The sequence below is a fragment of the Scyliorhinus torazame genome, chromosome 1 (genome assembly GCF_047496885.1).
Source record: "Scyliorhinus torazame isolate Kashiwa2021f chromosome 1, sScyTor2.1, whole genome shotgun sequence".
NCBI classification, from domain to species: domain Eukaryota; kingdom Metazoa; phylum Chordata; class Chondrichthyes; order Carcharhiniformes; family Scyliorhinidae; genus Scyliorhinus; species Scyliorhinus torazame.
The window spans coordinates 336,018,778-336,039,160 of record NC_092707.1 but is presented as its reverse complement, the minus strand read 5'-3'; the positions used below and the strand labels follow the sequence as shown (position 1 = coordinate 336,039,160).

Here is a 20,383-nt window from a genome sequence, read left to right as displayed (position 1 = left end):
CTGATGCCCTGGCCCCCTGACAGACGCATGACTCTTGGCCTGTGCTCCCAATTTGCTGGATATGAGCTTTTGCAAACACCTTCACATGCGATACCCTGGAAAGGTCCAGCTGATGTTGCTGCCAAAGTTACTGCTGCTGCTCTTTTTCAACTGTTCCTCAATTCAAAGGAAACTGACAATTATTAAGCAGATAAAACTTATTGATACTGCTAAGACCAAATAAGTACAAAATCTGGAAACTCTCCTCCACAAGTGCATCATGATTCAATTACCTGCAGGAGAGTGTTATTGTGTCCATCCCCAGTTCCTTTCACCCCACTATGACTTCAGTTATCTAGGCCCTAAGCTTGGGAATTCTTTGCTTAATCAACACTGTCTCTCTACTTTTTCTCCTCCTTTAAGCCGCTCTTAAATCCTCGCTCTTTCACCAAGCTTTTCATCAGGTGACCAATTATCTCCTTCTTTGGCCCAGTGTCAATTAGCCCCTGTGGCGACATGTTTGCTATTTTAAATATGCTGCATAAATGCAAGGATACTTCAAAATGATACTGATTTTAAGGGGAAAAAACAACCTATACTGTGAAAATTTGAGTATTAGCATTCTTTTCTCAAACAATATAATTTTTCCCCTTACATTGGCATTTTTGTAAAATATCCCAGTGAGTACAAGACAAAGAGTTTCAACATGTCTCTTTTTTCGGCATGACTCAAATAAAACCTTTTGTTGAACTCATCTTGTCCATGATACCTATCGCCTGGTTCCTTGACCCCGTTCCCACTAATCTTTACTGCTAACCACCCATCTTATGTTTATGGAGTCCACAGTAATTGATGTTGTGAATGGTCCCCTATGCATGAGTTCTGTTTCCCTCCCTTTCACAAGCACCTCTGTCAGCCCATTCTCAAAAACTCAATCTCAACTCCTATCTTTCTATCTCCAATCCAAATTTCCTCTTTTTCTTGAACACTTAGCGTGAATATGGCGCCGGAGTATGGCGACTCTCTGCGAGCTCTCTCACTCAGACCCTTTTGTTTTACCTCTTATCACCGTTCCAACTTACTAAAACTCTTTTCCTCTTCATATAGAATATTTGCTTTGTTTGGCCCTTGTTCCGCACTGCAACCAATCATTATTTGTCGATGTACTTTGTCGATTATTCTTTTTGTCTACTGTGTATGTTCCCTTGGCTGGAGAAAAATGCTTTTCACTGTACTTTGATACATGTGACAATAAATCAATCAATCAATCAGGTATATTCCAATATTCTTGTAAACATGACCATTTAAAAGCACAGATGTGGTGCTTTGTCCTCTTCGAGCACATATTAGAAATTAAGGCTTTGAGGTCAATGGATCCCAAAAGATTCTCAGAAATTTAAAATTAATTAATGGAATATCTACTGTCCTATTCCTATGCAACCAATATGACCTACCAATGGTTAAAGTACAGGCTTGGAGTGCAAATTTCTGTCATGTATCCTAATGTGTTTCTTTTTTGAAATGCAATTTGGAAGATTGAAACATGCTGGGCGTCATTCTCCGACCCCCCGCCGGGTCGGAGAATGGCCGTTGGCCGCCGTGAATCCCGCCCCCGCCCCCGCCGAAGTCTCCGCTCCCGGAGATTGGGCGGGGGCGGGAATCCAGCCGCGCCGGTTGGCGGGACCCCCCGCTGGATTCTCCGGCCCGGATGGGCCGAAGTCCCGCCCAGGAATTGCCTGTCCCGCCGACGTAAATCAAACCTGGTATTTACCGGCGGGACCAGGCGGCGTGGGCGGGCTCCGGGGTCCTGGGGGGGGGCGCGGGGCGATCTGACCCCGGGGGGTGCCCCCACGGTGGCCTGGCCCGCGATCGGGGCCCACCGATCCGCGGGCGGGCCTGTGCCGTGGGGGCACTCTTTCCCTTCCGCCTCCGCTACGGCCTCCACCATGGCGGAGGCGGAAGAGACTCTCCCCACTGCGCATGCGCGGGAAACTTTCGGCGGCCGCTGACGCTCCCGCGCATGCGCGGGGAAACTGACAGCGGCCGCTGACGCTCCCGCGCATGCGCCGCATTTCCGCGCCAGCTGGCGGGGCAACAAACGCCATTTCCGCCAGCTGGCGGGGCGGAAATCCCTCCGGCGTCGGCCTAGCCCCTCAATGTTGGGGCTAGGCCGCCAAAGATGCGGAGACTTCCGCACCTTTTTGCCGGCGCGATGCCCGTCTGATTTGCGCCGGCTTTGGCGCCAGTCGGCGGGCATCCCGCCGTTGGGGGAGAATTTCGCCCGCTATGTCAAATTTTCAGTCAAAGCAAAATGTATCTGTGAAGCAGTTAACACAATAATTGAGTTAGTAATGGTTTTCAGTCCTCAACTTGCTATTAACTGTTTTGGTGTAAGTAAAGACTGTTAATTTTTAAACATTTAACATTAGTATTAATTAGTGTATCAGTATTCATTTGAAGGAAAGAGAGAGGTTTTATTAATTAAGGTCTGTTTTGCCAATTGATGTATGGAGCAGCCTCTACTGTTTTATTGCAAATTCAAGGATACATCAGTGTCTATGATTTTATTGCTAATTGCTATATCTAGTCATTTCCAATCTGTGCAAATTAAAATACATGAACAACTTTCATCATGCAATTCAAGTGCTCCATTGGTTTACAAGATCATAAGTATAATATTAATTGAATGGAAAAACATTTCACATTGTTTTTCTAATTTTTGGATTGCAATCCTACAGGCCGAATTGCACAGTGGAACTTTGAGCTTCTTGGTCAATACAAATTCAAGTATAACCCGAGTTGACCTCTGGTTGGGGCTTTCCTACTGTGACGGAAAATGGAAAAACATTACACTTAAGAAGCAAGGTGCAATGGCGTCAGTGAACGTAAATGGGCAAATTAAGGAGGAACTGGCAACTAAGGAAGAGGAGCTGCAAATAAACTCTCCGATTTATCTTGGTGGCATCCCAACTGAAGCAGAAAGCTTTTGCAGAGGATGTGAACTAAAAGAAGGTTTGTGACAATTTGCACCTATTTGTCTTTGATTTGGAACTGCTTTTCAAGTTCCCAGAAAACATTTTCTTTTTTTTGTTTTTTATAAATTTAGTGCCCAATTATCTTTTTTAATTAAGGGGCAATTTTGCGTGGCCAATCCACCTACCCTCTGGGTTGTGGGGGCGAAACCCAAGCAAACACGGGGAGAATGTGCAAGCTCCACACAGACAGTGACCCAGAGCCGGGATTGAACCTGAGACCTTGGCGCAGTGAGACAGCAGTGCTAATCACTGTGCCACCATGCTGCCCTCGAAAACATTTTCTTCATGAAGCCCTCTTCTGTTCTCTGACTGAACACAGGTCCATGGTGATTATTTGCAGAACCACAAAGTGTTGCGATTTCTTTTTCAATGACAGGTGTGGGTGCGCAGGCAGACCATGGTAGTGCCTTGACCATAATGGGGATTGAGCCATGTTCTGTTGACATCAATCTGATCCACACACCAGGGGTAGAGTTTTATGGTCCCTCCTGCAGGCAGGATTTTCCGGTCCTGCCGAAGTCGTTGGAATTTAAACAGATCGCTGCATCTTACGGCAACAGGGCTGTAAAATTTTTCCCTAGCTGTCTAGCCATTGGGTTGATTGGTACTGCCAGAAATCTTGACACACGTTTGTAAAAATACTTTTTTAACCTCACTGCTTTCATGAGACCGCATGAGCTGTGACTCAGTGCGGCCACCCTTGCCTCTGAGTCAGGATTCCAGTCCCACCCCAGAGACATGACCATCAAATCCAGGCAGTACTCAGCATGCACTGAACTGTTGGATCTGCTGGGCAAGATCCTCTGGCCTCCCCCTGCCATGTTTTGCGGTGGCGGGAGATGGCCAGTCATCGGCTGGCAGCGGTATCTTCTGGCCCTGCCGCTGTCACCGGGATTTCCCATTGAATCCACTCCATGCCACTGGGAAACCTGCCGGCGGGACTGGAAGATCTCACCTGCTGCCTTTCAGATGAGATGCAAAAGTGAGGTCTTGTTTGCTCTCTCAGCTGGACTTAAATGACCCCATTTGAGGAACAGCAAAAGCAAAGGTCCCTCCCTGGTATCCTGACCAATATTCAACCAGGAACACTAAAACTAATTCTCTGGTCATCATCATTTTCTTGTTTGTGGGACCTTGATATGCATAAATGACTTCTGAACTTTTCATCCTTAAAGATAATAGTGCTTCATTGGATGAAAAGTAAAAATGTAATTTCATAAAAAATGTAAGTTCTTTATTATATATGTTACTTTTATTACGTACTCTAGCTTGAAGAGTAAGATGGCCCACCAATTTCTTAATGACGACAACAGTTTTGCCTAATGACTGGTCAGCAAGGAGAAGAATTTGTAGAGGGAGAATTAATAATTTTACTTGTCCCTCCCTTGAGATACAACAATCTCAGCAGCACGATAGCATTGTGGATAGCACAAATGCTTCACAGCTCCAGGGTCCCAGGTTCGATTCCGGCTTGGGTCACTGTCTGTGCGGAGTCTGCACATCCTCCCCGTGTGTGCGTGGGTTTCCTCCGGGTGCTCCGGTTTCCTCCCACAGTCCAAAGATTGCAGGTTAGGTGGATTGGCCATGATAAATTGCCCTTAGTGTCCAAAATTGCCCTTAGTGTTGGGTGGGGTTACTGGGTTATGGGGATAGGGTGGAGGTGTTGACCTTGGGGAGGGTGCTCTTTCCAAGAGCCGGTGCAGACTCGATGGGCCGAATGGCCTCCTTCTGCACTGTAAATTCTATGAAATTCTATGAAACCCATAAAGTAGCCTGCTTATGAATAAGTAGAACTCAATAAAGCAGTTTGAGTGACAGACCGTGGGACTGGTCTGGTTAGTAAGTTCGCGGATGACATCAAGGTTGGTGGAGTGGCAGATAGTGTTGAGGATTGTCAGAGGATTGACCGACAGCTCTCAGGGTGGGACTTCCTTCCAAGGAGGGGCATAAGTCCTGCCCACTGTGAATCAACGCCCAAGTGAGTGTTAAATGACAGTGATCTTCCGCGACTCGGCAGTATCAGGTTCGGTGCCGATTCTCAGGATGGCTCACCATCCTTAAAATACTACCCTTACTCTTGTGAACTGGCTATACCTCATGTCAGTCTTTTTCACTTGTGCCATGAAATATGCCACAAAATAAGCGAGGAAGATGAATGTGCTTAAGTTGTGTCACAAATTGACTTGACAGCCTGAAAAGTTAGTTTAGAACAAGAGCAAAGAACAGTACAGCACAGGAATAGGCCCTTTGGCTCTCCAAACCTTTGTCGATCATGTTGCCTGTCTAAATTAAAACCTTTTGCCTTTCCTGGGTCCATATCCCTCTATTCCCATCCTATTCATGTAATTGTCAAAATGCCTCTTAAACATCGCTATCGTACCTGCTTCCACCGGCAGCGAGTTCCAGGCAGCCACTATTCTCTGCGTCCAAAAACTTCCCTCGCACATCTCCTCTCAACTTTGCCCCTCGCACCTTAAACTTATCTCCGCTAGTAATTGACTTTTACCCCACTGGGAAAAAGCTTCTGACTATCCACTCTGTCCATGCCACTCATAAACCTCTATCAGGTCGCCCCTCAACCTCTGTCGTTCCAGTGAAAACAATCTGAGTTTCTCCAACCTCTTCTCATAACTAATACACTCCAGACCAGGCAACATGCTGATAAACCTCTTCTGTACCCTCTCAAAGCCTCCACATCCTTCTGGTAGTGTGACAACCAGAATTGTACGCAATATTCCAAGTGTGGCCTAACTAAGGTTCTAAATAGCTGCAGCATGACTTGCCAATTTTTATACTCAATGCCCCGGCCAATGAAGGCAATTATGCCACATGCCTTCTTGACTACCTTATCCACCTGCGTTGCCACTTTCAGTGATCTGTGGACCTATACGTCCAGATCTCTCTGCCTGCCAATAGGTGTGGATAAGTTTTTGCTCATGTCCAGTAAATGGCATGCTCCCTCATGGACCAAAGGAGCATGAGTATTCAGCGCTATGCTAAAACCAACTGTCGCTGAAGTGAGATATTTGCCTCAGCAATCCATAGGCTGCAATAGAACCTGGCCCAGATCAGAGCAGAGGGATGTCCCCAAAACAACCTTTCAGTGGATGGAATTGATGAAGAGGAGGCAAACAAAAAGGAAAGAAAAAGAGAAACCTCTTTGTTGGTGCAAAGCTTCCCAGATTGTAGAGTAGAACTACCGTAAAGCTTGCATGTGTGCGTACAGTAATGAAAATACAAGCTGTCTCCTCAATCAAATAGGCTGCCATAGGATCCTAATGCGCATCTGATTAAAATCACTCATCTCATTCAGAGAACAATTTCAATAATAGAAATAATCTTTATTAGTGTCACAAGTAGGCTTACATTAACACTGCAACGAAGTTACTGTGAAAAATCCCATAGTCGCCACACTATGGCACCTGTTCAGGTACACTGAGGGAGAATTCAGAATATCCAATTCACCTAACAAGCGCGTCTTTCAGGACTTGTGGGAGGAAACCGGAGCACCCGGAGAAAATCTACGCAGACACGGGCAGAACATGCAGACTCCGCACAGACAGGGACCCAAGCCGGGAATCGAACCCGGGTCCCTGGTGCTGTGAAGCAAAGGGCTAATCACTGTGCTACCATGCAGACCACCAACTTGATGCATTTTGAACAGCGACAGTACAATAAGACTCTGATTTCAGTCGCCCCGTTTTGAGTCGTTCAATTTTAATGTCATTTCACGCCATGCTTTGTAACCCTGCCAACGCTCCGTCTCCCTGGCCCTCCTGGTCGCTGCATGCCTACCCTCTCACCATCTTCCCAGCTTGTGTCTTATCTCTGCAGCCCTGATAGTTAAAGCTGCTCTCCCTGCTTCTAGCTGTTCATTGTGTGAGCCCTCGCTCACAGCAAGGGTTCAGGATTGGGAAGTGGTGAGAACGAGGTTCAGCGAGAGGTGGGTTTGAAGAGAGAGTAGGATGTGTGGCAAGTGGGAGGTTTTGCAAGCCAAATCAGCAGTAACTGTGAGGGTCAGAGAATGGGAGATGGCGAGCCAGAGGCAAATAGAAAGAGTTAGCATACCTCTGTTGTATTTTTAAATGTTTTCTTTTAAAAGTTATTTTCTTTTACAAATTTAGCAATGTAAAAATTTCAAATTACAGGGCATAATATTTCTTTTTTTTATTATGGGAAAGGTACTATTGGACCTAACCATGCCCATACTTCGATTATAATGAGAAAATCTGATTTACTTAATGTTACTGATTTAACATTGCACCATCAGGAACGCAACTATGATGTTACGCAAGAACTTAATGTAGAGTGTTTACTGTTGAATTTGCTCATGGGAAAATATGGCTGTTCCCAAAGGACACATTAGAAGGCTACTAAGATACAAGAGAGCTTGTGAACTATTCAGTTTTTATACTGGAAGGATGGACATGTTTTTCAGAACAAATAATATTCTGGAACTTGAAGGTGAAAGTGAAGAGGTCAAGACTCAAAAGTACACAATTCTTGAGCATAAAAAACAATTTTGTGAATGGAAATTGGGCCTAAAATGTATTGAATGCTAACAGATCGTCTTGCTCCCAGCAAGGCAAAACAATCATCACCGAGTTGGAGGAATATTTCAACTCCATGCCATTAGAGGTAGCAAAAAGCTAGTAATTTGAAACCAGAAATCAGAAAAGTAATGAAACTGTTGGTGAGTAGTACATTGTGCCAGTGAAGAATTTTTTCACTATATTGCAGCTTTGGCACATTCTTAGACCGACATTACAGGGCAGAATTGTGAGTGGTTTGGTGGATAATAGAATATGATCAAGGTGGCATGTGGCGCAGTGGTTAGCACTGGGACTACGGCGCTGAGGACCCGGGTTCGAATCCTGGTCCTGGGTCACTGTCCGTGTGGAGTTTGCACATTCTCCCCGTGTCTGCGTGGGTCTCACCCCCTCAACCCCCACAACCCAAAGGCAGCACAGTAGCACAAATGGCTAGCACTGTGGCTTCACAGCGACAGGGTCGCCGATTCGATTTCCCGCTAGGTCACTGTCTGTGCGGAGTCTGCACGTTCTCCCCGTGTCTGCGTGCGTTTCCTCCGGATGCTCCGGTTTCCTCCCACAGTCCAAAGACGTGCAGGTTAGGTGGATTGGCCATGCTAAATTGCCCTAGTGTCCAAAAAGGTTAGGAGGGGTTATTGGGTTACAGGGATAGGGTGGAAGTGAGGGCTTAAGTGGGTCGGTGTAGACTCGATGGGCCGAATGGCCTCCTTCTGCACTGTATGTTCTATGTGCAGGCTAGGTGGATTGGCCATGCTAAATTGCCCCTTAATTGGAAAAATAAATAATTGGGTACTCTAAATTTTTTTTTAAAAATTCATATGATCAAAGTTACTGAATATGCAAAATCTCTCATTTGTGATCGTGTGTAAGATTTCTGTTTCAACGGAGATGGCATCATAGAATGCTTGGGAATTTTGTCTTACACAAATGACTAGTACAGCTTCTGTCCACTCTCAGAAAACGTGCACCAAGCCTCAAATCGAGATCTAGTCAGAAGAATGCTGGCAATAGTGGTTTGTGATCACTCAAATGGCAACCACATGCCACAGGCATGTCAGGAGATAAATGGCAAAGGCTTTAATTGCAAAAAAAAATTAAAGGCCATACTGTGACCTTTTGCTGAACTCGTTGCCGTGGTAATGAAAAACAGTGATGTCACAAGGGTAGAGTTCAAAATCTTCAAATGAATCCAGAGCACCAAAGTGAAGAGAAGTTCGGGCTGGACATCATTTTTGCCACTAGTAATCAAATGACAGAGACTCCTGTGCAAAAGTGTTGTTTAATTCACAGTACATCAACATGTGCATTAATACTGATGTGTTGTGTGTTCTGGATCACAAACAGGTCACCAACACTGGAAGTGGTGCAACTCTATTTTATTGTAAGGTTAACTATATTAATATACTTGAACTGTGGGTAAATGCAATACCAGCTTTAACTGTTGACCCTTGCCTAATCCTAACCAGGTGATGCACTCAGCACATGGTGAATGTCTGTGCTGCAGGCTGTGATCTCTGTGCTCTGAGCTGGCTGCTGCTAGAATGAGCGGGAACTCTCCTGTCCCCTGTCTTTATAGTGCCTGTGCTCTCACTGGTGATTGGCTGCGGTCTTGTGTATGCTGATTGGTCCCACTGCATGTCCATCAGTGTGTGTGTGTCTGCACCATAATATACTGGTGCATATTATGGCATCCCCCCTTTTATATAAAGAACATGCGGGCAGGTTGTTTCCACTGGTCAGGGAAAGCAGAACTAGGGGGCATAGCCTCAAAATAAGGGGAAGTAGATTTAGGACGGAGTGTAGGAGGAACTTCTTCACCCAAAGGGTTGTGAATCTCTGGAATTCCTTGCCCAGTGAAGCAGTTGAGGCTCCTTCTTTAAACGTTTTTACGAAAAAGATAGATACCTTTCTAAAGAATAAAGGGATTCGGGGATATGGTGTACGGGCCGGAGAGTGGAGCTGAGTCCACAAAGATCAGCCATGATCTCATTAAATGGCAGAGCAGGCTCGAGGGGCCAGATGGCCTACTCCTGTTCCTAGTTCTTATGTTCTTATGTGCCTGCGTGACAATAAATGATGTCCAGCCCGTAGTGAATGTACCTGACTATGTGTGTGCGTGTTATTTACATGACTATGTACATGAGGCTAATCTATTTACATGGGAAGGTGCCTGGTGCAGAGAAATAGGGTGTCACACCAACAACAAAATGAATATTACATACAAACTACTGGAACGATGAAACAGGATAACAGAACAGATCAAAGAGTCCAACATAGTAAAACTTATAAGGTAAGTCTCTGAGGTGGGCGACGAATTCTGGTTGACCGTCAGGGTGGCACACCACTCATCGTCTGGACCAATGCTGTGCACCGACAGCGGCTGGTGGTTTTGATTCGGGGACAGCCCATTCTTTGTTATAATAGCGACTCGAAAAGGCTCCCTCGGGTCCTCGGTGTCATTGATCTGCGGGAAGTCGGAATCGGACTCGGTGAACGTGGGTTGAATTGCCCGAACGTTCCTGCGAGGCTGGCTGAAGCGATGCGAATTGGCAGGCTGAGCTGCTCGACAGCAGGCAGCATAGTGGCCAAGTCTGCCACATCGTAGGCATTGTCACGATTTTGCAGGACATTGCCGCTTTAAATGGGCGGAGCCACAGTTGCCACATGTCGTGACGTCAGTACGCTCGTTGCACCACCGCGCATGCGCAGTGCGGTCCTGCGTGGTGCGTGCCTGCGCATCACGTTCCTCCACGTCACCGTCCCCTCGTTTGGCGCGTACAAGCACGGGAGGCCGCGAAATGGCCGCCCTCATCCAGGCTGCAGCCTTGGAGGTGTTCAATTGTTTGGACCAGTTCCGCCTCGTGGGGACCTTGCCGCAACGTTTCAGCCACCTGTCTGTGGGAGTACTGGCTGGTGGCATTTTCATGCAGGACACAGGTCTTGATGGCAGTCGCTAGGGTGAGTTGCTTAATTTTGAGGAGCTGCTGACGCAGGGGGTCCGACAGAACACCAAATACGATCTGGTCGTGTATCATGGAGTCGGAGGTGGGCCCGTAGCCGCAGGACTGCACAAGGATGGGGAGGTGTGTTAAAAAGGATTGGAAAGGCTCGTCCTTACCCTGAAAGCGCTGCTGGAACAGGTATCTTTCGAAGCTTTCATTGACCTATATGCTGAAGTGGGTATCGAATTTGAGGAGAACCGTCTTGTACTTTGTCTTGTCCTCGTCGTCTGCGAATGTGAGGGAGTTGAAGATGTGGATGGTGTGTTGCCTGGCCGTGGAGAGGAGCAGAGCAATCTTCCTGGTGTCCGAGGCGTTCTCCCTGTCCGTGGGTTCGAGGAAGAGCTGGAAGCGCTATTTTAAAATGTTCCAATTGACCCCGAGATTGCCGGTGATGCGGAGCGGCGGCGGCGGGTTGATGTTCTCAATACTTCAGGATACCGGAATGCTGATTAGTTGCAGGTGGGTCTCAGAGGTGCTAGTATGCAACCACTCCTGGTACCATGATGTGTTGAGTGTTCTGGATCACAAACAGGTCACCAACACTGGAAGTGGTGCAACTCTATTTTCTTATAAGGTTAACTATATTAACGTACTTGAACTGTGGGTAAATGCAATACCAGCTTTCACTGTTGACCCTTGCCTAGTCCTAACCAGGTGATGCACTCAGCACATGGTGAATGTCTGTGTTGCAGGCTGTGAGCTCTGTGCTCTGAGCTGGCTGCTACTAGAATGAGCGGGAACTCTCCTGTCCCCTGTCTTTATAGTGCGTGTCCTCTCACTGGTGATTGGCTGCAGTGTTGTGTATGCTGATTGGTCCCACTGCATGTCCATCAGTGTGTGTGTGTGTGTGTGTCTGCACCATAATATTCTGGCGTATATTATGACAAATCCCATTGCAGATTGCTCCATTATGAGAAGCGACATGTACAAGAGCAAATACTTATAACTGAGAGCATGTTTCAGTTGAAAACTTATTCTGCTGAGGTGAGCATGGGCAAATGGACTCACTATACAACATAAGGACAAGTCACTTGAGTTGCTGATTGTTACAGTGAGACATGTCAACAAGCCAATGTAAATCAGAAAAGACTGGTTTCGCAAATCAAAGTTAGTGGGGGCGATTCAATGGAAATCCTTCAAAATCCGGGTTTGGGCATGTTTGGCAGGGTGTTTCATGACGGCCATGGTGGCGAGATTGGGCCACATACTCAACGGCAGTTAGTGCCAAAAATGAGCCCCACAAGAATTTTCTCGACATTACTGGTTGCCTCGCTGTCTGATTTGCCCATCTTGTGCCTCAGCAGCTCACCGCTAACAAGGAGGAGCTGCTTTTTAATGCTCCCTCACCACTTTTTCCCAGCCAACACACAAGCCTGGCAGTACACAGACTTGCTCCTCACTTTGAGGATGGCAATCTCACAAGGTTTCTCGCATGTGGATAAGCGGTGGGCCACCCTGTTCACCCGAGGGGTCGGAGGATCAACAGCAGGGTCAGTAATGCCAGCTGGGAGGCAATAGCAGTGGCAGCGGCTATCAGTGTTCGCAGCATGAAAAGGAGTACCGCCATCCAATGTCGGATGAAGACTAATGACCTCCATGCAATTCCGCCAGCCATCTCTCAAATTCCCAAATCCCCTTCTAATCACTGGCTGACACCTCGCAGGGAAGATGGCCCATAATAAACAGGAAGGGCGGAGTCCCAGAGATTAGCTTCATCACCCCTTATGAGGAAATGGGCTCTGGAAATCGCGGGCTTGCCCGAGGAGAGAGCAGTCACCAGCAGCAAGGAGGGGATCCACTGCACATTCACCCAGAAGACCTGTTTCAAGTGGTTATTTAGGGTGGCATGATGGCACAGTGGTTAGCACAACTGCCTCCTAGTGGCAGGGACCCAGGTTCGATTCCGACCTTGGGTGACTGTCTGTAGAGTTTGCATGCTCTCCCCGTGTGGGTTTCCTCCGGGTGCTCCGGTTTCCTCCCACAGTCCAAAGATGTGCGGCTTAGGTGGATTGGCCATGCTAAATTGTCCCTTTTGGTCTGATACAGGGATAGGGCAGGGGCGTGGTCTTAGGCAGTGTACTCTTTCAGAGGGTTGGTGTAGATGGCCTCATTCTGCACTGTAAGGGAGTCTATGAGTCAATGAGTATTTCATGTCAGACAAAATGATGCCTCCCTGTCAATGACCACGGGCGGGATTCTCCCTTCTGGGGACTAAGTCCCCACATCGGCAGGAAAACCGGCGCCAACCACTCCGGCGTCAACAGCCCCCGAAAGTGAGGAATTCTCCGAACTTTCAGGGGCTAGGTGAACGCCGGAGGGGTTAGTGCCGCTCCAGCCGACGGCAAAGGGACGGCACATGTTCGAGCATGCGCGGAATGGCCGGCGTGATCTTGCGCATGCGCGGGCCCGCCGGCGTGTTTCCGCGCATGCGCAGAACGGCCGGCGTATTTCCACGCATGCGCGGGGGTTCTCTTCTCTGCGCTGGCCCCTGGGCAATATAGCGGAACCCTACAGGGGCCCGGCATGGAGGAAAGAAGTCCACCCCACGGAACAAGCCTGCCCGCAGATCTGTAGGCACCGATCGCGGGCCAGGCCAACGTGGCCCCCCCTGGGGTCGGATCCCCCTGCGCCCCCGCGAGGACCACTCCCACAAACTCTCCTGCCAAGTCCCGCCATGCGTGAGGTGAGTAATTCATGCCGGCGGGACTGGCCAAAACTGGACGGCCGCTCGGCCCATTGGGGCCCAGAGAGTAGCTGGAGGGGGGTGGCGCTGTCAACGGCCCCCGACCAATGTGGCGGGAATCCCGCAGCCGCCCGTAAAACTGCGCCGGAGAATAGGGCAGCCGGTGGCAGGGCGGGATTCGCGCCTTCCCCCAGGATTCTCCGACCCGGTGGGGGGGTCGGTGAATCCCGGCCCACATGTCCATTCTCTTGCAGAATCTCCAGTAGATGAGGCTGGGCCACCTGGAGTCGTTCCCCACCCCGCCACCCAAGATAACACCTCGGAAGGGACCGACATCAAGTCACCACTGCTATCACCCCCACCTTCCACCAATGCAGAGACACACACTTTGTTGGGCGTCATTAGTGGACAGACTTTTGGGGCACAATCTGGTGAGCACCACACAGTCGCTGATGCATATCACGTGGAGGCAGGCACATCCAGGGGAGATAGCAGTTGAAGGTGTGCTCCATCCCAGGAAATATCTGGGTCCCAGCCAGATGCCAAGCTCTGGACAAGGTTCTTCCTGAGATGATACAGATGATAAGACATAGCCTTGAAATTCAGAGGGAATGTCAGCGGCACTCCAGCGACTGAGAGGCCTATTGGAAGAGTGCAGGAGGTAGTGCTGACAGTGCATGACACCAAGGCCAACACCACTAAGGTAGCGACCACAGTGGAAAGCCTGGTGCACAACATCTGCATGTTGAATGATGGAGCATTTCAAGGGCAGTGAGCAGAACAGGGTAGCACAGCGATGTCAGTGACACCAGTAAGTTGGGCGGGGCCCTCGGCTCCATGTCTTCCAGAGGACATCTGCCAGGGGCATCAAAGGCCACAGGGCATCGAAAGCAGCAAGCTGCCCCTACCTCTGACATGATTCCTGGAGGCACACCTAGACCACGAAAGATTAAGAAGAGTGAGGAGCACTGAATGGGCATGGGCGAGGTCACTATCCATAGTTAGGGGGAAAGGAAATCTGTCACATTAAAACGTTCACTAATAAAACATGTCACATCTCATACATGTGAAGCCTCTGTCACGTTAACCTTCACAGCGGCCTGCCCCCTGTTTCCCTGCCCACCAGGCAGCGGCATACATTTCAGGGCGGCCATTACATTCATGGCCACCGGGAGTGGATGTCCACCTCCTCCACAGGGTGCCAAGTCTGCGAGGACATAGCACAGGTGCCGCACTGTCTCCCTGCTGAGATGCAGTCTTCTGTGGCACATGGCGTTCTTCAACTCATTGAATGTCCAATGATGCCTATACACCTTGGGCCGTTGCCTGCCTCCACTTTTAAAAAAAATAAGTTTAGTCTACCCAATTTTCTTTCAATTAAGGGGCAATTTAGCGTGTTCAATCTACCTACCTTGCATATCTTTGCGTTGTGGGGGCAAAACCCACGCAACACGGGAAGAATGTGCAAACTCCACACAGACAGTGACCCAGAACCGGGATCAAACCTGGGACCTCGACACCGTGAGGCAGCAGGGCTAACCCGCTGCGCCACCGTGCTGCCCCGCCTGCCTCCACTTCTGAGTCTCTCCTCAGCCTGTTGGGCGGCTGGGTCTTCAGGGTGTGTGGCAGTGCCCTGCACATGGGATGCCGCCTCCAGCTTGTGTTGACCTTGCTGCTGTCTCTACAAGCGATGCGAGGGCAGCCTCCAAAGGGGCCAACCAGCAGATGTTGTTATATCTGTAAGGAATTTGAGAAGGAGAGAGACTGACAATCATGAGGGCCCCATCCTGGGACCCTCAACTCCCCCAAGCCTCCCCCACCTTCTCTCAGAGTGTCATCCAACGAGCCTCTTGTGCTGGCAAACCTTGCCCTGCACATTCACCCCCAGCCACATCAGGGACCTCTCGATAGAACATAGAACAGTACAGCACAGTACAGGCTCTTCGGTCCACGATGTTGTGCCGACCATTTATCCTAATCTAAGGTCAACCTAACCTACACCCCTTCAATTTACTGCTGTCCATGTGCCTGGCCAAGAGTCACTTAAATGTCCCTAATGACTCTGACTCCACCACCTCTGCTGGCAGTGCATTCTACGCACCCACCACTCTCTGTGTAAAGAACCTACCCCTGACATCTCCCCTATACCTTCCTCCAATCACCTTAAAATTATGTCCCCTTGTGACAGCCATTTCCACACTGGGGAAAAGTCTCTGGTATCCACTCTATCCATGCCTCTCATTCCCTTGTACACCTCTATCAAATCACCTCTCTTCCTTCTTCGCTCCAGTGAGAAAAGCCCTCGCTCCCTCAATCTTTCTTCATAAGACATGCCCTGCAATCCAAGCAGCATCCTGGTAAATCTCCTCTGTACTCTCTCCAAAGCATCCACATCCTTCCTATACTGAGGAGACCAGAACTAGTCACAATATTCCAAGTGTGGTCTAACTGGGGTTTTATAAAGCTGCAGCAAAACCTCGCAGCTCTTAAACTCAATCCCCCTGTTAATGATAGCCAACATACCATATGCCTTCTTAACAACCCTATCAACCTGGGTGGCAACTTTGAGGGATCTATGTATGTGGACCCCAAGATCCCTCTGTTCCTCCACACTTCCAAGAATCCTGCCTTTAACCCTGTATTCAGCATTCAAATTCGACCTTCTAAAATGAATCACTTCACATTTATCGAGGTTGAACTCCATCTGCCACTTCTCAGCCCAGCTCTGCATCCTGTCAATGTCCTGCTGGAACCTGCGACAGCCCTCGACACTAAACTTACTGACCCACCCTTCCACTTCCTCATCCAAGTCATTTATAAAAACCATGAAGAGCAGAGGTCCCAGAACAGATCCTTGCGGGACACCGCTGGTCACCGACCTCCAGGCGGAATACTTTCCATCCACTACCACTCGCTGTCTTTTTTGGCCAGCCAATTCTGTATCCAGACAGCCAAATTTCCCTGTATCCCATGCCCCCTAACTTTCTGAATGAGCCTACCATGGGGAACCTTATCAAATGCCTTACTGAAATTCATATATACCACATCCACTGCCCGACCATCATCAATGTATCGCGTCACATCCTCAAATAATTCAATGAGGCTTGTGAGGCATGATCTGCCCCTCACAAAGCCATGCTGACTATCTTTAATCAAACTATGTTTTTCTAAATAATCATAAATCCTATCTCCCAGAATCCTTTCCAATATTTTGCTCACCACAGACGTAAGACTGATGTGTCTGTAATTCTCAGGGATTTCCCTGTTCCCTTTCTTGAACAGGGGAACAACATTCGCCGCCCTCTAGTCATCTGGTATTCCTCCAGTGGCGAGTGAGGACACAAAGATCATCGCCAACTGCACAGCAAACTCCTCCCTTGCTTCCCGTAGTAACCTTGGGTATATCCCGTCAAGCCAGGGGTCTTATCTATCCAAATGCTTTTCAAAATTTCCAGCACATCCTCCTTAATATCAAACTGTTCGAGTCTATTAATCTGGTTCACTGTTCTCATGAGCAACAAGGTCCCTCTCTCTAGTGAATACTGAAGCAAAATATTCATTTTGGGCCTCCCCCATCTCCTCAGACTTTAGGCACAAGTTCCCTCCACTATCCCTGATCGGCCCTACTCACTCTGATAATCCTCTTATTTCTCACATAAGTGTAGAATGCCTTGGGTTTTTCCCTAATCCTTCCTGCCAGGGCTTTTTCCTGCCCCGTTCGAGCTCTCCTAAGTCCATTTTTGAGTTCATTCCTGGCAACCTTGTAACCCTCTGTGGTAGTCACCACTGATGTATTATACTGTATATATAGGGGGTTTACGGTAAGGCTCCTGTACTACAGGTACGGGGGTAGATCCCTGCCTGCTGGCTCCGCCCAGTAGGCGGAGTATAAATATGTGCACTCTCAGTACAGCAGCCATTTCGTCAGCTGCTGTAGGAGGCCACACAACTCTGTGCAATAAAGTCTCGATTACATTCTACTCTTGTCTCGTTGTAATAGATAGTGCATCAATTTATTACACAGAGACTTTTCAGAGATGGATCTCTGCATCAAGTCAGATCGCCTGCAGCTGCATCCTCAAGCAGACAACGCCAAAAAGACTTCGAACCTTGGTTAGCGAAGCATACATCGGGTCTGCGCCAGACCCAATCCCAGAAGCACAGAAGCTCCAGATTCTGTACACGCGGCTGAGCTCCAACGTTTTTCCCCTCGTCCAGGACGCGCCGGCCTACGCAGAAACCATGGTGCTACTGAAGGAAAATTACGCTCAGCGGACCAACAAAATCTACGCCAGGCATCTCCTATCCACGCGGCGTCAACTTCACGGTGAGTCTGTGGAAAATTTCTGCCGTGCCCTGCTTGCCCTAGTGAGAGACTATGACTGCCAGGCCGTTTCGGCCACTGAACACTCGAACCTACTGATGAGAGACGTGTTCATTACGGGCATAGGGTGTGACTACATTCGCCAGCGCCTCTTAGAAGGGGCCACGCTTGACCTCGTGGCGACCAAAAAACTAGCGCTCTCGCTTACAGTCGCATCATGCCCCATTCAGGCCTATGCCCCCGACCGCGCGGCCCAACCCCCTGTGCCTTTTGGACCCCGCCGACGGCCACCCCATCATGGACCCCATCAGCGACAGCCCCCAGCGAACCCCACGCCTGCGCCGCGCGGCAGCAAACCAAACCCGGGGGACCCAAATGCTACTTCTGTAGACAGCCAAAACACCCCCGGCAGCGCTGCTCGGCGCAGAGCGCCCTCTGCAAGGCCTGTGGCAAGAAGGGACATTTTGCTGCAGGCCCGCTCAATCGCCGCTATTGTCCCGGCATCCTCCATGTGCGGCCAGTGGGTGCCGCCATCTTCCCCTCCTCGGACCACGTGCGGCCCATGGGCGCCGCCATCTTGCTCTATTCACAACATGTGCGGCCCTTGGGCGCCGCCATCTTGCCTCCCCAGGACACTTGCGGCCCGTGGGCGCCGCCATCTTACCCGCCTCAGGACCTCATTAGGCCGCTCATCGCCTGCAACCGCCGGTGACGAGCCGCGTCTCGCCTCAGTCACGATTGACCAGTCTCGACCCCACAACCTCGCGACCGCTTCGACAAAGGTGAAGGTCGACGGGCACGAAATCGCCTGCCTTCTGGACTCCGGGAGCACTGAGAGCTTCATCCACCCCGATATGGTAAGGCGCTGCTCACTCGCGGTGCACCCCGCTAAGCAGAGAATCTCCCTGGCCTCCAGATCCCGCTCCGTGGCGATCCGGGGGTACTGCCTCGCCACCCTCATCGTCCAGGGCGTGGAGTTCAGCGGCTTCCGGCTCTACGTCCTACCCAACCTATGCGCTGCCTTGCTACTCGGCCTGGACTTCCAGTGCAACCTCCAGAGCCTAACCCTGAAATTTGGCGGGCCACTACCACCCCTTACTGTTTGCGGACTCGCAACCCTTAAGGTCAACCTGCCTTCCCTGTTTGCAAACCTCACCCCGGATTGCAAACCAGTCGCCACCAGGAGCAGACGGTACAGCGCCCAGGACAGGAACTTCATCAGGTCTGAGGTCCAGCGGCTGCTGCGGGAAGGTATCATCGAGGCCAGCAACAGACCCTAGAGTGCCCAAGTGGTAGTGGTGAAAACGGGGGAGAAAAACAGGATGGTCGTTGACTACAGTCAGACCATTAACCGGTACACGCAGCTCGACGCGTACCCCCTCCCACGCATATCTGATATGGTCAATCAGATTGCACAATACCGGGTCTTCTCGACAGTGGGCCTGAAATCTGCCTACCACCAGCTCCCCATTCGCAAGGCGGACCGCCCATACACTGCGTTCGAAGCAGACGGCCGCCTTTACCACTTTCTTAGGGTTCCCTTCGGCGTCACCAACGGGGTCTCGGTCTTCCAACGGGAGATGGACCAAATGGTTGACCGATACGGACTGCGGGCCACCTTCCCATACCTGGACAACGTCACCATCTGTGGCCACGACCGGCAGGACCATGACACTAACCTTTCCAAATTTCTCCAGACCGCCACTCTCCTCAACCTCACGTATGACAAGGAGACCTACGTGTTCAGCTCGAACCGCTTAGCCATCCTCGGCTATGTGGTCCAGAATGGAGTTCTGGGACCCGACTCCGATCGCATGCACCCCCGCATGGAACTCCCCCTCACCCACTGCCCCAAGGCTCTCAAACAATGCCTGGGGTTCTTTTCGTATTAGGCCCAGTGGGTCCCAAACGATGCGGACAAGGCCCGCCCACTCATTCAATCCACCATTTTCCCACTGACGGCCGCGGCTCACCAGGCCTTCGACCGTATCAAGGCCGACATCGCCAAGGCCGCGATGCACGTGGTTGACGAGACGCTCCCCTACCGGCCAGACCGTGCGCGCCTGGTGAAGGCCTCCCGCCCCTTTGAAAGCCTCAGCGTGGACTTCAAAGGGCCCCTCCCCTCCACCGACCGCAACACCTACTTCCTCAGTGTGATAGACGAATATTCCCGATTCCCCTTTGCCGTCCGATGCCCCGACATGCCGTCTGCCACCGTAATCAAAGCCCTCAACACCATCTTCGCTCTGTTCGGTTTCCCCGCCTACGTCCACAGCGATCGGGGATCCTCATCTATGAGCGATGAGCTGCGCCAGTTCTTGCTCAACAGGGGCATTGCCTCGAGCAGGACGACCAGCTACAACCCCAGGGGAAACGGCCAGGTGGAGCGGGAGAATGGGAAGGTCTGGAGGGCCGTCCAGCTGGCCCTACGGTCCAGAAATCTCCCAGCCTCCAGCTGGCAGGAGGTCCTCCCTGACGCACTTCACTCCATTCGGTCACTCCTGTGCACCGCGACTAACAAAACCCTCCATGAACGTCTCTTTGCCTTCCCCAGGAAGTCCACCTCCGCGGTTTCGTTCCCAACGTGGCTGGCAGCTCCAGGACCCGTTCTCTTTTGTAGACACATGCGACTCCACAAGGCGGACCCGTTGGTTGAGAGGGTACAGCTATTCCACACCAACCTGCAGTATGCTTATGTAGCGTACCCCGACGGCTACCAAGACACAGTCTCCCTCGGGGACATGTCACCAACTGGGTCCCCAATCCTACCCCCCCCCCCCCCGCCCCGGCGCCACTGTCCCCTCCCCCGG

At 50.2% G+C, this 20,383-nt stretch overlaps 1 protein-coding gene across 1 annotated transcript in view; it reads left to right on the top strand.

Moving 5' to 3' along the window:
* ush2a (Usher syndrome 2A (autosomal recessive, mild)) overlaps positions 1–20,383 on the top strand; it is a 1,730,413-nt gene that overhangs the window by 678,163 nt on the left and 1,031,867 nt on the right. The window contains exon 27 of the mRNA XM_072506478.1: positions 2,718–2,991. Within this exon, the coding sequence (XP_072362579.1) occupies positions 2,718–2,991 (274 nt within the window). The remainder of the gene's footprint in view (positions 1–2,717; positions 2,992–20,383) is intronic.